We start from the raw sequence: 14,117 nt of genomic DNA, 5'->3' as shown, positions 1-14,117 counted from the left end.
AAGATTTGGCCATGGGTTTTGAAAATAGTAAAACAAGCCCACTATTCCTTCTTTTCCATATGACCAGAGACTCATCCCATTTTTTTAAATTAAGAAATAATGAAGTAAATTTATAGTAGTATTTTTTCCCACAAAGCAGCAACTGAGCTGATGATGAAAAAAATGCATTCTTTAGCTATGGCCTATTATACACAGTAAATATATTTATATACTCAAATTAACTAACCAGAATGTCTATGTAAGAAAGAACACAACAGAGGCTTGAGGGAAGACATGAGCTTTTATTACGGAATTTCCAGTTTGGATAAAGAGTACTGAGAAAATAAGCTCACTGGTTACGATACTTAAACTTTTCTTCCCGAGTGACACAGCAATATAAACTTGCAACAGCTCACCAACTCTTTCAATGGATATCACTCCAATAGAGACAGAAATAGTGCAGAGAAATGGATATTTAGACAACTCCTCCCTTTTTTCAACCTGGAGTACCTCAGAAATAGTGATTCAATGAAGTGTCCTCACTGAATTATGAGCTGATAGTCAAACTAAACAGAGAAAAAGAACTTGAAAATTTCTGGCATTCCATCAGTAACATTTTCTCACCTGGAAAAGATAGCACTGGAGATCTTTTTGCCATTTCAAACTACACACCTGTGTGAGATGAGTTTTTTTTGGTTTTTTTGTGGGGTTTTTTTGTAGCTTTGACACTTAAAACCAGGACATTGCTTAAACATGAACAATGACAGGCTATTCATATATTTTTAGAATGTTTTCCCCCAGTTATCCCACTTAAGGTATGATTCTAGAGGTTTAGAGAACATGTTCATGAAGGGTTCCTAAATATCTTACTGAAGGGTAAATTAAACAACGGAATTCCACTTACATATGCTTGAGAAGGATATATTTTGAAGCCCTAGGGCAGGTATCTATTGAATATGGTTCACATTTTTATAATAAAGCTTTTTCCAAATTCTGGCCTAATAATATTATTCTATATTATTATAATAAAAGTGATATACTAATAAAGAGGCTAGAAAGAAATCCATGTTTACCCCACAAAATTACCAAGGTCAGATTTAAGCTTTGCTTCTTAGAATTTGTCTTCCCTTAGTTCCTATGAGGAAAATATCAAAGCATTATTGAATACTTAATAAATGCTTATGGAACAGAAATTTATAAAGTAGTTGAAGGCAGTCCTGGCTCAAACCAAATTTGCCATGATTGAGTTGGTAAACTGCTATCAAATTAAAGGCAACTCTCTCTATAAATTATAGCCTATGTTTCTATCTGTTATAGATTTATAGATTTATTTTATTACACGTTCTTAGGAGCTGCTGTTTATGCCTGAGAAAAACCGTACTGAGGCAGTAGGGGCAGGTGGCTTAAAAAGCAGGCTCTGAAATCAGACTCTCTGAATTCCAATTCTGACTCTGACACTCCAATAGCTGTGTGGGCTTGGGGAAATTATTTAACCTCCTGACCTTCAGCTTCCTCATCTGTGAAGTGGGGACACCAACAGTAGCCTACCTCACAACGTGGTTGTGAAGACTCAGTGAGGTGGTACATACAAAGTGCTCGCTGCAGTGCCAGGCACCCATAATTATTTAATAAACATTAACTATTATTAGCATGGTTATTCTGATACATTTAATGAACAAAGGTACAGCAAAAGAGTTTGTGAATAGGTAATCTTTCAAAAGTTAATTTTTCATGTACTTGTTACTATAAAATTTACCAACTGTAATTCTCCCTTTTATTCTAGTTATGATGGATCTTAAATTTAAGAACTAATCTGATTTTTGATAGAGAGTAAGAACATATTTTGAAAACACAAAGAATATAAGCTCTAGCAAACGTCATTAAGAATTCCTGATATCCAGTAACTCTCTTACCTGATCTTACATACCCAGGTACTGTTAGCATTTCAGTTAGTATGTGTTAAGCCATTCTTTTCAATACCTTCAGTCAGAAGAACTCCATGCTTCACTCCAAGGGCTGCTTGAAGAACAGTCTTTCCTCCCCAGCCTGGCAGTCTCTCTGGTGTTACAGAATAGGATCCTGCCTGCCACACATGGACCAGGCCTCTTTCTTTGGATCCTTCTGCTTCTGTTGAGCTACAAACATTAAGAAAAATAGCTTAATTGTTCCTGCAATTAAAACTGTATTTTGGGGGTTCTTACTAATTTCATTAGATCTGTACCTTTTACCAGCACATGGGTGACTGGGTCAGATCGTTTAGCACATATTTTATGCTTTGGTTGGGACACAGGAGCAGATATAAAACAATTATTTACATAAAAGGCTTGAGGACAATCTAAACCCACAAATTACTTATCTCTATCTAAGAAGTAAACAAAACCTGGACTATTTTTTGACATTTTAGATTTAATAGCACAAAATTTTAAGATTCTAACTTCTCCACTTATTAACTCCTTATTTGGATAATAAAGTTGTAACATGTCCCAAGTTGGAGTCTTATTTTAAAATTTTAGTTTTGAATGCTAAAAAAAGTATTTGATAAGAAGGAATAGAGATCCACATTTTACTTTGCACTGAGTAAGCCCTATAGTTGTTATTTAACTTTTTAAGAATCAAATTTATATCAGGAACAGTAAAATCTTTTGTGCTTTACTCATGTTCTAGCCAAAGAATTCTATCCATGTGATGATTCTGGTTCAAAGAACACAAGACACCAAGCTTTATGATAATGACCATACCATAACTGCCTACCCTTCTAAGAAAAGGGCATATTAAAATATGCTGGGTTTCCTTTATACCAAGTTTCCTCTGTTGCCACTGATGATACATGCTTTTTTCTAGAACAATGATGCCAATTTTAACAAGGCACAGAAAGTTTTCTGGTTTTATTTATTTTATAATACCTAGAAATTTCTCTACTTTTGCTAAGTAATATTCCTCTCAGTTATGATTAGGCATAACCATGGTTATATGAGAGGAAAGCCACAAACTTAACCCAGTTTTCTAAGGATAGAAGAGGACTGCAATTAATAAGGCTATGTCTGAAGACCTGAAGTTATTTGTGAGAAAAAATGGCTTCAAAAGCTTTAAAATGATGATGACACTTTGTGCCATTTTTTTATGCATAAGAAACTAGCAACAAAGCTTATCACTAATCAGTTTTATTTTATTATCTTTCTCTTTACCAATCAACATAAATGTCACTCTTCCTACTTAATAACCACAAACAAGAAAATTGAACTGAAGAGAAGCTACGCATTCGTGCAATTGCTTGTTGTGTTTTCCTAGAAGAAGGTAGAAGAAGAAATGGTTTTACCTTCTCTTCTTTGAGTCCATCGGTCAAGGGGAGAACTCCATCACCAAATCATTTCTTCTTTGCGAAAAGTATATAAAGACCTAAATGGCAAAACACAGGTAAGCACAAAGAGCAATGAAAGAATACTGTGCTACTTCATTCCTCAGATTTAAAGAAAAAAAAAAAAACGGCAGCCCTCTAACAAGTGCACATTCACTGGGCAATAAATATGCAGTGAAACTATTTCAACTATTTCATATCCCGCCTGCCAAAGTTGAATATCTAGACTGAGCCTGCCCACTGAGCTTATAAAAATGCCTGCTGACCATCAAATGCAATGTCAAAGGAAGACAAGACTACTACCTGCAATTAAGCTGTACTTTGTCAGGCAACAGATTTTATTTTTTATTATAAAGAAGGAAGCTCAATCTGAAAATTCTTTTCATTAAATACTCATTTCACACATGTTAAGGGTTGCTTTTAAAATGCTTCTGGAATACATGAACATGTAAATACCAATTAAGTAAGAAAGAATTTCTAAAACTTCTTCAGTAATGTATCAGATTCAAGTTGTTTTAATTTACATTTTTCAGCAATGCACACAAAAAATTATATTACTAAAATCAGAAAGATTTCTATTTATTGGAACTAGAAGTATTTTCCCCAAATCAACCTCAACTCGAAACCATAGTACAAAAGGCTGAAAGAAATTTGGGTTTTAAAATATCTGTTTCAAAACCCACCATTTAATAATAAAGAGCTATATGAAATTACAGTACCAATATCATGACCCATCGGTTTAGAAACTCAATGTTTAATAAAGAGACAGAAATATAAACAAGCAGACAGAGATACTCAATACATCTCAACTAAAAATTCATATTTTTAAGGGCACCAAAACACATGAAAATACATAATAGCAATGAGGTTTTATTTGTATCAACCATAAAAATACCCAAACCAAATGTATGATTTTTCTGCAAAGGATATGGCATGGTCACTGTACTCTGAAAACAGCCCATACCAGCAGGAGTGATGTAAGATCCATCTGTTTACTCCAGGTTGCCTGTGAATTCTTACCATTTGCCATCTGCGTATCTGGAGGAAATTGCTCTCTACCTAATGCTTATTTTAGAAAAATTTTGAATCATTCAAAGTTGGATGAAGGGTACCATGTAAACAAAACATATACCTGGATATATTTAATAAATGCTATTAATCTAATAAATGATTATTTTTTAAATGATAAATGTGATTATTAAGTGGTACTATGCCTTGTGAGGATAATTAACCATTAGGAAAATGTACAGAGAAATTCTGAGGCCAGATCTAACCTGTGTTTATTCATCAGAGATCAAGGAGTAACTAACTGTTCCCTTGATTAAAGTTAAACAATACCCAGCAGAAACCAGAGAACTTCTCTGGGAGGGTGTAAAAGTACACAAGCACACTTTGCTTCCCATCACTGATTCACTGAATGTAAATTGAATTTTATCCTAGTGCCTGACAATCAAAAATGTTGAGAACCTTTTGGTGAAGTGAACAAAACAGTCAGTCTTTTTTTCCTCTTTGAGTGTCACATTTTTTGAATACAGAGTTTTCTTAAAGTAGATTTCATCTTTTGCCATATTTTTCACCACCACACATTTTTTCAAATCCAAACGGAATTAAAGCCATATAAACTGTTTTTGCAACTTTCTTTTGTTACTTACTATATATGCTAGGCAGAATAATGGTCCCCAAAGATGCCCACATCCTAATGCCAAGAACCTGTGAATAGGTTAGGTTAATGGCAAAGGGGAATTAAAATTGCTAATCAGCTGACCCTAAGATAGGGAGATTATTGGGTTGGGTTATCGGTGTGGTTATCACAAGCCTCCTTAAAAGTGCAAGAGACAGAAGGAGAGTCAGATAAAGAGATGTGCTGATGGAAGCATGGTCTGAGAGACTGCTGGCTTTGAAGATGGGAAGGGGGGGAGCATAAACCAAAGAATGTGGGTGGCCTCTAGAAGCTGGAAAACGCAAGGAAACAGATCCAGAAAAGAATGCAGCCCTGCTGACACCCTGATTTTAGCCCAGTGAGACTTCTGTCATACTTTCTACCTAAAGAACTGCAAAAACAATACATTTGTGTTATTTTAAGCCACTAAATTTGTAGCAATTTGTTAAATAGCAACAGAAAGCTAGCTAATACACTATTTCGTAGACATCTTTCTATATCAGTATTATAAATCTGTCTCATTTTGTTTTAATATGTTTGACTTCTTCCAAGAAGATAGGTCTGCCTAAGACTCAAATAGAGTAATGAGAAACAAATGACTGCTAAGGAAACATAACTAAAAAAGAATACTACAGCTAAATGTGGGAACCTTGTATTATAAAGTTTTCTCTCACATACTTAAATATAAGTGGCATTTACCAACTCTTATTTAACCTAACATTCTTTCTCGGGCATGAAGCCTACATTAAAAAAACAAAAACAAAAAGAAAAAACCTAACATTTCTCAATTATGTATCCATAAGAAAAAGTAAACCCGAAATTTTTGTTTTTCTATTTTTATGATCCCCTATCAGGAAATCTTTAAGATTTGCCTCAAGCATTCAAATAGCACTTAAACTTCCTTAAGCTCTCTCATTGCTTCACATTTTTGATTGTTATAAAACTGCTTAATCATGGGGCTTCTTCTGGGGATAGTTCTCTCCAGGTGAACTTTAAGGTTCTCACTCTACATTCCTTTGGGAGACAGAATCCCTAAACTCTGCTTCTTTTCTTCTGTTATATAGTAACTTCCCTTCATAGGCCTTTATTATATTAATTAGCTCTGATAAAGAAACTGTGTGATGTTGTACAGTCAAAAATCTGGGGTCCTCTTTTGCCTTGCACGGCCTTTCCAGAGATCAAGGACATCTGTAAAATGAGCACAACAGACTCAAGCATCCCCTCCAGCTCTTAAATTCTATGAGTCACAGAAGAAAGCTAGATTCATATTAAGGTATGCCACTCTACACTTCAAATTATCTCCTTTACAGTGAAATGTAAAGCAATTAAACTCTCAGATGGCTCTTTAAAACAAAAGCCAAACCTTGGTTCTTAACAATGTGACTCCACTTTTAGATCCCATTGGAAACACAACTTCCTGCTACATTTAACAGAGAAATAAACTATCTTGTACAAGCAGAGGGTATGCTTTTAACACCATGATCCGAGAGTGCCCTAAAAAAATGTGGTCTAGGTGTCCGAATTATTGTTAGAAAAAGCTGCAAACTATCTACAGATCCACAAAACCTTAACCAGAAATCCAAAGTCCCCTCTGTCAAATAAATAAAATCTTTAAAAAAAGAAAAAAAAGAAATCCAAAGTCCAAAAAACTGAAAACTAAGTTTTTTCATAACTCTTTTGGTGGCAAAATCTAATACGACTAAAACTAATCTGACAGCAAACCTGACCTGAACTAATATGAGGTTAGTTTTTGCCCCTTTAGTGTGAATATTCATATATTTTGCTGTAGAAATATTAATACGATTGGGGCAACTGGCTGGCTCAGTCAGTAGAATGTGACTCTTGATCTTGGGGTTTTAAGTTCAAGCCCCATATTGGGTGTAGAGATTACTTAAAAGTAATTTAAAAATCTTTAAAAAAAGAAGAAATATTAGTATGATTATGGGGTGGTACCAAAGGTCCCAGAGAAAGTGTTACATAATATATGGTTTATGCACATTTTAAAGATCAAAAAATTCTGAATTCTAAAATATACCTTGCCTCAAGGGTTCCAAGGAAGAGACTAGGAACCTGTATTCTATTTTTTTTTTTTTTAAGATTGATTTATTTGAGAGAGAGAGAGAGCTTGAGCGGGGGAGAGACAGAGAGAGAGGGAGACAATCCTCAAGAAGACCCCCTGCTGAGCACAGAGCCTGACAAGGGGCTCTATTCCAGGACCCCGAGAACATGACCCGGGCTGAAATCAAGAGTTGGATGCTTAACCCACTGAACCACCCAGGCACCCCAGGAACCTGTATTCTAAAACAAACAACAATCATTTTTGGTAGGGGTCCCCAACTTTTAACTATTTTATACTTCCTTTAGTTTCTTATATGTACTTTTAACATCAACTTCATCTTGAAGAGTACACTAGAAAGTTGCATTGCTTACAAGACATTCTATAGGTGCTTTAACAATGTATTCCAATGGTGATGATTTACACTTTTCTCAAAAGTTTTAAGTCTATTTTATGGTGAACATACTCACATACAGTGCCCAAATTAATTTTGCAAGGAGTATCCTGCCTGCAAATACTCACTTGGCTCATCTTCTCAGTGGAAGGAGGAAGCCTAGGCTCTTTAATTTCATATAAGGCTGCCAATTTGGTAGAAGAGAAAGAGGTAAACAAATAAGGTGCATTGTCCTAGAACAACTAGGACTTGGTGATATATTAGACACAAGTGGGGTATAAAGAAGGAGGTATCAAAAATGATTTCTAAGTTCTGCCTTGAACAACTGTGTGTTGGTGGTACCATTTACCGAAATGGAGAAGAGTAAAAAAAGATAGGATTCTGAAGTAGAAGATTCTGGTTAAGATTTTTTTTATGTTAAGTTCAAGATGCCAGTGAGAAATCCCAGAGTACCTATCAAAAGCAGCTGAATATGAGTATGAAGTTCAGAAAAAAGGTCTCAGCTATTGATATAAACTTGGAAAGGCATATGGATAATATGTGAAATCAAGACAATGCATAATATCACCGGGTGTGTATTAAGAGAATGGAAAGGAACAGGACCAAGCTGTAAGGAGCTCCTGCACCTAGAGGTTGGTTAGGATGAGGAACAAGCAATAACAACTGGGTGAGAAGTGACCTGAGAGGTGGGAGAAGCATGAGTCTATGTGTGCACATAAAAGCAAAGCAGAGTGTTTCCAGGAGAAAGGCCTGGTCAACTAGGTCAAAGTCACTGGGGTCTCCTAGGATGAGAGCTGAAAAGTGTCCAGTGCATATGCCAACACAGATATCAATGCTGAGCTTGGCCACAGTTTCAGTGGTAGTAGGGGACTGAAAACCAGATTGGAGTAGGTTGACTATAAATGGGAGGTAAAAAATAAATGGGAGGTGAACACAAGAAAATTAAGTTCACGTAAAGAATTCTTTTGAAAAACACTGTCAAAATGACAGAGAAATGGAGCTAGAGAAGAATGTGAAGATAAAGGGTGTGTTTTTTGTATGTGCAGAGCTGGGGAGATGTGAGATAGCTGAACATGTTTGCATTGACAATGACACCAATCCCAGATGCAAGGGGGCAGAGGGAAGAACCAAAGTCCTGGACAAAGTGAAAGAGGACAGCATCTGGAACACGTGTTTTGGGACTGATCTTTCACAAGAGGAAGGGTCTATGTTTTAATAAGACAGGAAACAGACCTAGATTACAGATACACAGATACAGTTACAGATACAGACAGGAGTACAGATTTCGTGGTGAGAGAGTAAGAGTCTCATATGATGCCATCTGTTAAGTGACTAGGACTTTATAGTATATGTGTGCTCTGTATTCTAATCTCACTCCTGGCTCCAGTCATTCTCTTTATTTTATGTTGCCATATTATATATTTTTGTAAACTGCCTTAAATCTTTTTAGGACAAGGCAGAATATAAATTTTAAAAAAATTTAATGTGGAACAGAAATGTGCTAGTGGACTATTGATTCTATTTATTCATCTCTAGTAAACTTTATTCTCTGGATAAAGTCCTTTTCCCTTAATGATTTAGTGAAAGATAAATTTGTAAGTCATAAGTATATTAACTTTCAAAGGCTGAAATTTCAACAACACCTCACGTATTTTTTTCATCTACTATGTTCCGGGTATGCCAGTCTAAAATTTCTGTGAAAGCCAAAAACATCTTATTCTCTATTATAGCCTAGCTGCTTAACACAGTCCTGATATATAACAGGTACTCAATAAATATCTGTGGATAGACTAGGCCCACATAAACAAATGAGTTCCTGTCCTTAAGGAGTTTACATGCTATCATGTTCTGCCTTTCTTACTAGAATGATGGCTCTATAGACAGCACCCTCAAAGCATAGAAAAAGCCAATAAAGCTGAGCACTTCCAGTCTTATTCTGTTTCACTTACTGTTTTAAAATAGGTATATTGATTAAAACAACTGCAATAACTGTAGCTACAAGAGTAATGATAATTGGAGATTAGAATGACAAGACATTAAAATAGAACAATAAATAGAGTAGTAAATTGTATTGCATTTTGTATCTACTGCAAAACTTTAAAATTGCTTACACTTTCTTTTTAAAGTTTGAATTGGCTTCATTTTCTTAAAATGTAGTAAACCAGGGGCACCTGGGTGGCTCAGTTGGTTGAGTGGCCGACTCTTGGTTTCAGCTCACTTCATGACCTCAGGGTACTCAGATCAAGCCCCAACATCAGGCTCTGTGCTCAGTGTGGAGTCTGCTTGTGGATTCTCTCTCTCCCCTGCCCCTAGCCCACAAGGTGCACACACTCTCTCTTGAATAAATAAATCTTTTTAAACATTTTTAAAATATTGGGGCACCTGGGTGGCTCAGATGGTTAAGCGTCTGCCTTCAGCTCAGGTCATGATCCCAGGGTCGCAGGATCCAGCCCAATGTCTGGCCCCTGGCTCAACGGAGAGCCTGCTTCTCCCTCTGCCTCTCCCCCTGCTCATACTCTCTTTGTATCTGTGTCTCAAATGAATAAATAAAATCTTTAAAAAAAAAAATTTAAAGATGTTGTAAAGCAGAGCTTATAGGTGAATGTAGTAAACAATAATTTAGGACACTATGGTATTTTACACATGGTAAATGCTCAATGAATATCTTCTGTTAGAGGCTCAGTCAATATATTTATATACAGATCAAGGCAACTTATGACCCAAACACCTGAGAACTAATCTAGACACCAATAACTGCTACTTCCTGGATATCCCACCACCAAAGCCTTTACCAACCACTAATGAAGGCTGAGAAACACTCACCTTGCACTGCAGCAGCCTTGACAAATCAACCACCATCAAAGGTTGAGGTCACTTCAAATCCCAGCCCTCTCAGCCTTAACTGCAACACAGAAGGCAATGCCTGATACCACTATGGGAGCTGACTAGCTCCTTAAATACTGACCCAGAGTTCAAGAATTCAGTAAATTAATGCACTGAATAAAGTAAGTCAGTAGGCTAGTCTAGAAAGTACTTACTACTTATAATGTTGTTACTAATGGGATAATGCACTAAGTCATTGATTCAAAATATATTATAAATTCCTGGAGGTCAGAAACTATGATTTATTCATTGGTACATTCTTGTAACCATAGTAACCACTAGGTACAAGTGGACTACATTTAAGTGAATACTCAGTGAAAGCACTTCCAAATGATGTAGATTTCTAGCGCCTGTAATAAAAGTCAATATAGGACACAAAAGGAAAGTATCTACTTATAATAGAAATTCTCATAATTTGCTAATGGTATTTCCTAACTATGAAGATGCTATTATTTCATGTCAGTTCACAAATGTTATACAACCCAGTAAAGAACAGTCTCTTTCTTCTTAGTACATAGAGACAGTTTTTGGTGCCACCATGGACACTAACACTTCACAGTCTCACTCTTATGGCCTGCTAATTTCACCCTGAAAACTACTAAAACTACACTTCTGATTGTGAAAATCCTCTAGAATGGATATTACCCACCGGGGGGGAGGGGGAGTGTAAATATAGTAAAATAAATGCCCAGCAATGCCCATTTAGCTCCTTTTTGTATTCACTGCAAAATTTTTAAAATACATTCTTCCAGATTAATGAAATCCCCATGAAACATTTTGGTGGATATTATAATACTAGGAACTGAATTTCAAATTCTCAGGTACTGCAAAAATTTGTGTCTGTTATTACCTGATAGAGTATAATTTCTGATACAAATTGTTTATTCCTTTAATATTTTGCTACTATTCTCTTTTAAATGGCCACATTTTTTAAAAATAAGGCAATGTTACAGAAATACAGTTCAAAGTATGTTGGTTTATTTTACCAATCAAAAACAATACTTAACGTCATCACGGGGCCATACAACTGAACAGGGCCAAAAACAGTGTTCTGGAGATACAAGTTTCACGTTTTTGAAAGTGCTAGTAAAAGGTATTCTTTTTTTTTTTTTTTTTTAAGATTTTATTTATTTGAAAGAGAGAGAGAGAGAGAGAGAGAACAAGCAGGGGGAGCGGCAGGCAGAGGGAGAAGCAGGCTCCCTGCTGAGGCTAGTTCCCAGGACCCTGGGATCATGACCTGAGCTGAAGGCAGATGCTTAACCGACTGAGCCACCCAGGTGCCCTGCGTTAACAGGTATTCTTCATTAGGAATGAAAGGTTATTTAACTCAAGTTTAAATACTGAGGTTAAATTAGGGATCAGCTATTAAATTTACTATTCACTACTCAAACCGTTTAACACATGTTCGTCATGTTTACTTATTAATACCTTTCTCAGAGAGAATTAGATTTTGAGGAATAACTAGGACACGTGCAGTAACAGTATAAATTCAGTTTTACCACACTGTAATAAAATGTAACAAACCCAAACTTTAAAAAGTGTTCATGACCACATGGTATCTGTGGTAATTTTGTATCTGAGTCACTCTGTCCAAATTCTTTTTAGGACTTTATGATCTATTCTGCTCCCCTATCCTTTGAGAGATCATGATCAGTGTAAGCTTGCATTCCCCAAGAGTCTCTAGAATATAAATTCCTCTGTAGCCTTTTAAGACAATATTCCTCATCTTAAGAAAAGCATTTTTGGGGGCGTCTGGGTGGCTCAGTCGTTAAGCATCTGCCTTCGGCTCAGGTCATGATCCCAGCGTCCTGAGATCGAGCCCCACATCGGGCTCCCTGCTCTGCGGGAAGCCTGCTTCTCCCTCTCCCACTCCCCTGCTTGTGTTCCTGCTCTCTCTCCCTCTCTGTCAAATAAATAAATAAAATCTTTTAAAAAAAGAAAAAAAAAGCGTTTTTGCAGGAGCACAAGTCAAATAGCAAAATAAAATCGACTAATAGGTCTGTCTCCTCTCCTTAGAAAAGCTTTACACAGTGGAGCTGCAGTGGCACATTCTTTTCCTACTGCAGAAAGAAAAGAATTATTTTTCCACAGTCAACTACTGTGAGACTAGAAAGTAAAATAAAGAAAGCATACTGGAAGAGAGCCCTAATTATAAATAAAAATTTTATTTTTAAATTTTTTCTATTTAATTATACAGAATTTAAATTAGAATAGAACTAAAGTAAAAAATTTTTCAAATGCTAGTTTCACAAACTATCTTAATTATACATAAATCTGTAAAAATAAATAATGAACAAGTCCATGTCCCTACCCATCACTCAGTTCTAACAAATGTTAACATATTTTTATATTTGCTTCAGCTGTTTTTAAAATAGAAAAGTTACACATATTTCTGAAAGAGCTCCACCCAAACTTATCTCCCGGAGTTAGCCACTATTCCTAAAGTTAATGTGTCTTATTTCCATATATGTTCTTATACTTTAATGTATTTCATTAGATACATATGTATCCATAAGCAATAATAATGTAGTAGCTACATTCTTTTAAAACTACATAAATGCATCATATCATAGACATCCTTTGGCAACTTGCTTCTTCACTCGTTGTTACACATTTGAGATGTATCTGCATTGATAAGTATGGATCTAGTTCATTCATTTTTTTTTTTTTTTAAGATTTTATGTATTTGAGAGAGAGAGAGAGACACACAGCAAGAGAGGGAACACAAGCAGGGGAAGTGGGAGAGGAAGAAGCAGGCTTCCCAAGGAGCAGGGAGCCGAACGCGGGGCTCGATCCCAGGACCCTGGGACCATGACCGGAGCTGAAGGCAGACGCTTAACGACTGAGCCACCCAGGCGCCCCTAGTTCATTCATTTTTATTAGGGGATAGCATTTCATTGCATGAATAAACCATAGTTTATCCATTTCCCTACCAAAGTACGGCTGGATTGTTCTACTTTATTGCTATTTTAAGAGCTGCTATAATCATCTTTGCTGCATGTTTGCCTGGGCAATTGCCTTAAGTTTGGTTAAGAATTCAGCTCAACAAAAATTTAGGTTGCAGAAGAACCCTGAAATGAAAGTTACCCATCCAGATGCCATTATTGGGTCTAACCACCACCTTCCTAAAAGGGAGATCATGTGAAATGAAGAACCGTATGAGGACGCTGAAGAACAAAATTTATTTAATAATTTTTATTTAATAAATAATTTTTATTTATTATTTACATTATATATAAAAGGGAACCATGAGTTGATTAATTTGTGAAATTAATGAGACTAAAGCTGATCTCTTTGAGCATAATTCACTGGTAGCCAACTGAAACTCTATGAAACAGCCCCAGTCTTTTCCTCATAGCAATTGAGAGAACTGTACATTTTCTTCAAAAAAGAAGTCTATATTAGGGGTGCCTGGGTGGCTCAGTGGGTTAAGCGCCCGCCTTCGGCTCAGGTCATGATCCCAGAGTCCTGGAGTTGAGCCCGGCATAGGGCTCCCTGCTCTGTGGGGCGTCTGCTTCTCCCTCTGCCCCTCACCCCACTCTCGTGCGAGCGCTCTAATAAATAATTAAAATCTTTTTAAAAAAGAAATCTAGGGCGCCTGGGTGGCTCAGTTGGTTAAGCGACTGCCTTCAGCTCAGGTCATGATCCCAGGGTCCTGGGATCGAGTCCCACATCGGGCTCCCTGCTCTGCGGGAAGCCTGCTTCTCCCTCTCCCACTCCCCCTGCTTGTGTTCCCTCTCTCGCTGTGTCTCTCTCTGTCAAATAAATAAATAAAATCTTTAAAAAAAAA

General features: G+C 36.5%; 1 protein-coding gene across 6 annotated transcripts in view; it reads right to left on the bottom strand.

The window, feature by feature from the left end:
• ALS2 (alsin Rho guanine nucleotide exchange factor ALS2) overlaps nt 1-14,117 on the bottom strand; it is a 74,234-nt gene that overhangs the window by 56,840 nt on the left and 3,277 nt on the right. For all 6 annotated transcript variants that reach the window (XR_014143931.1, XM_081815337.1, XM_081815334.1 and 3 more), the window contains exons 2-3: nt 3,296-3,375; nt 1,960-2,114 (exon numbers count right to left, since the gene is read on the bottom strand). Coding sequence is in view for 5 of the 6 variants with exons in the window: in XM_081815337.1 (XP_081671463.1) it covers nt 1,960-2,114; nt 3,296-3,315 (175 nt within the window). In the remaining variant the exon portion in view is untranslated. The remainder of the gene's footprint in view (nt 1-1,959; nt 2,115-3,295; nt 3,376-14,117) is intronic.

Source organism: Leptonychotes weddellii, chromosome 3 (genome assembly GCF_054177405.1).
Source record: "Leptonychotes weddellii isolate Sample4059 chromosome 3, ASM5417740v2, whole genome shotgun sequence".
Classification (NCBI taxonomy): Eukaryota; Metazoa; Chordata; class Mammalia; order Carnivora; family Phocidae; genus Leptonychotes; species Leptonychotes weddellii.
The sequence above is the reverse complement of the archived record's forward strand: the minus strand, read 5'-3'. Positions and strand labels throughout refer to the sequence as shown.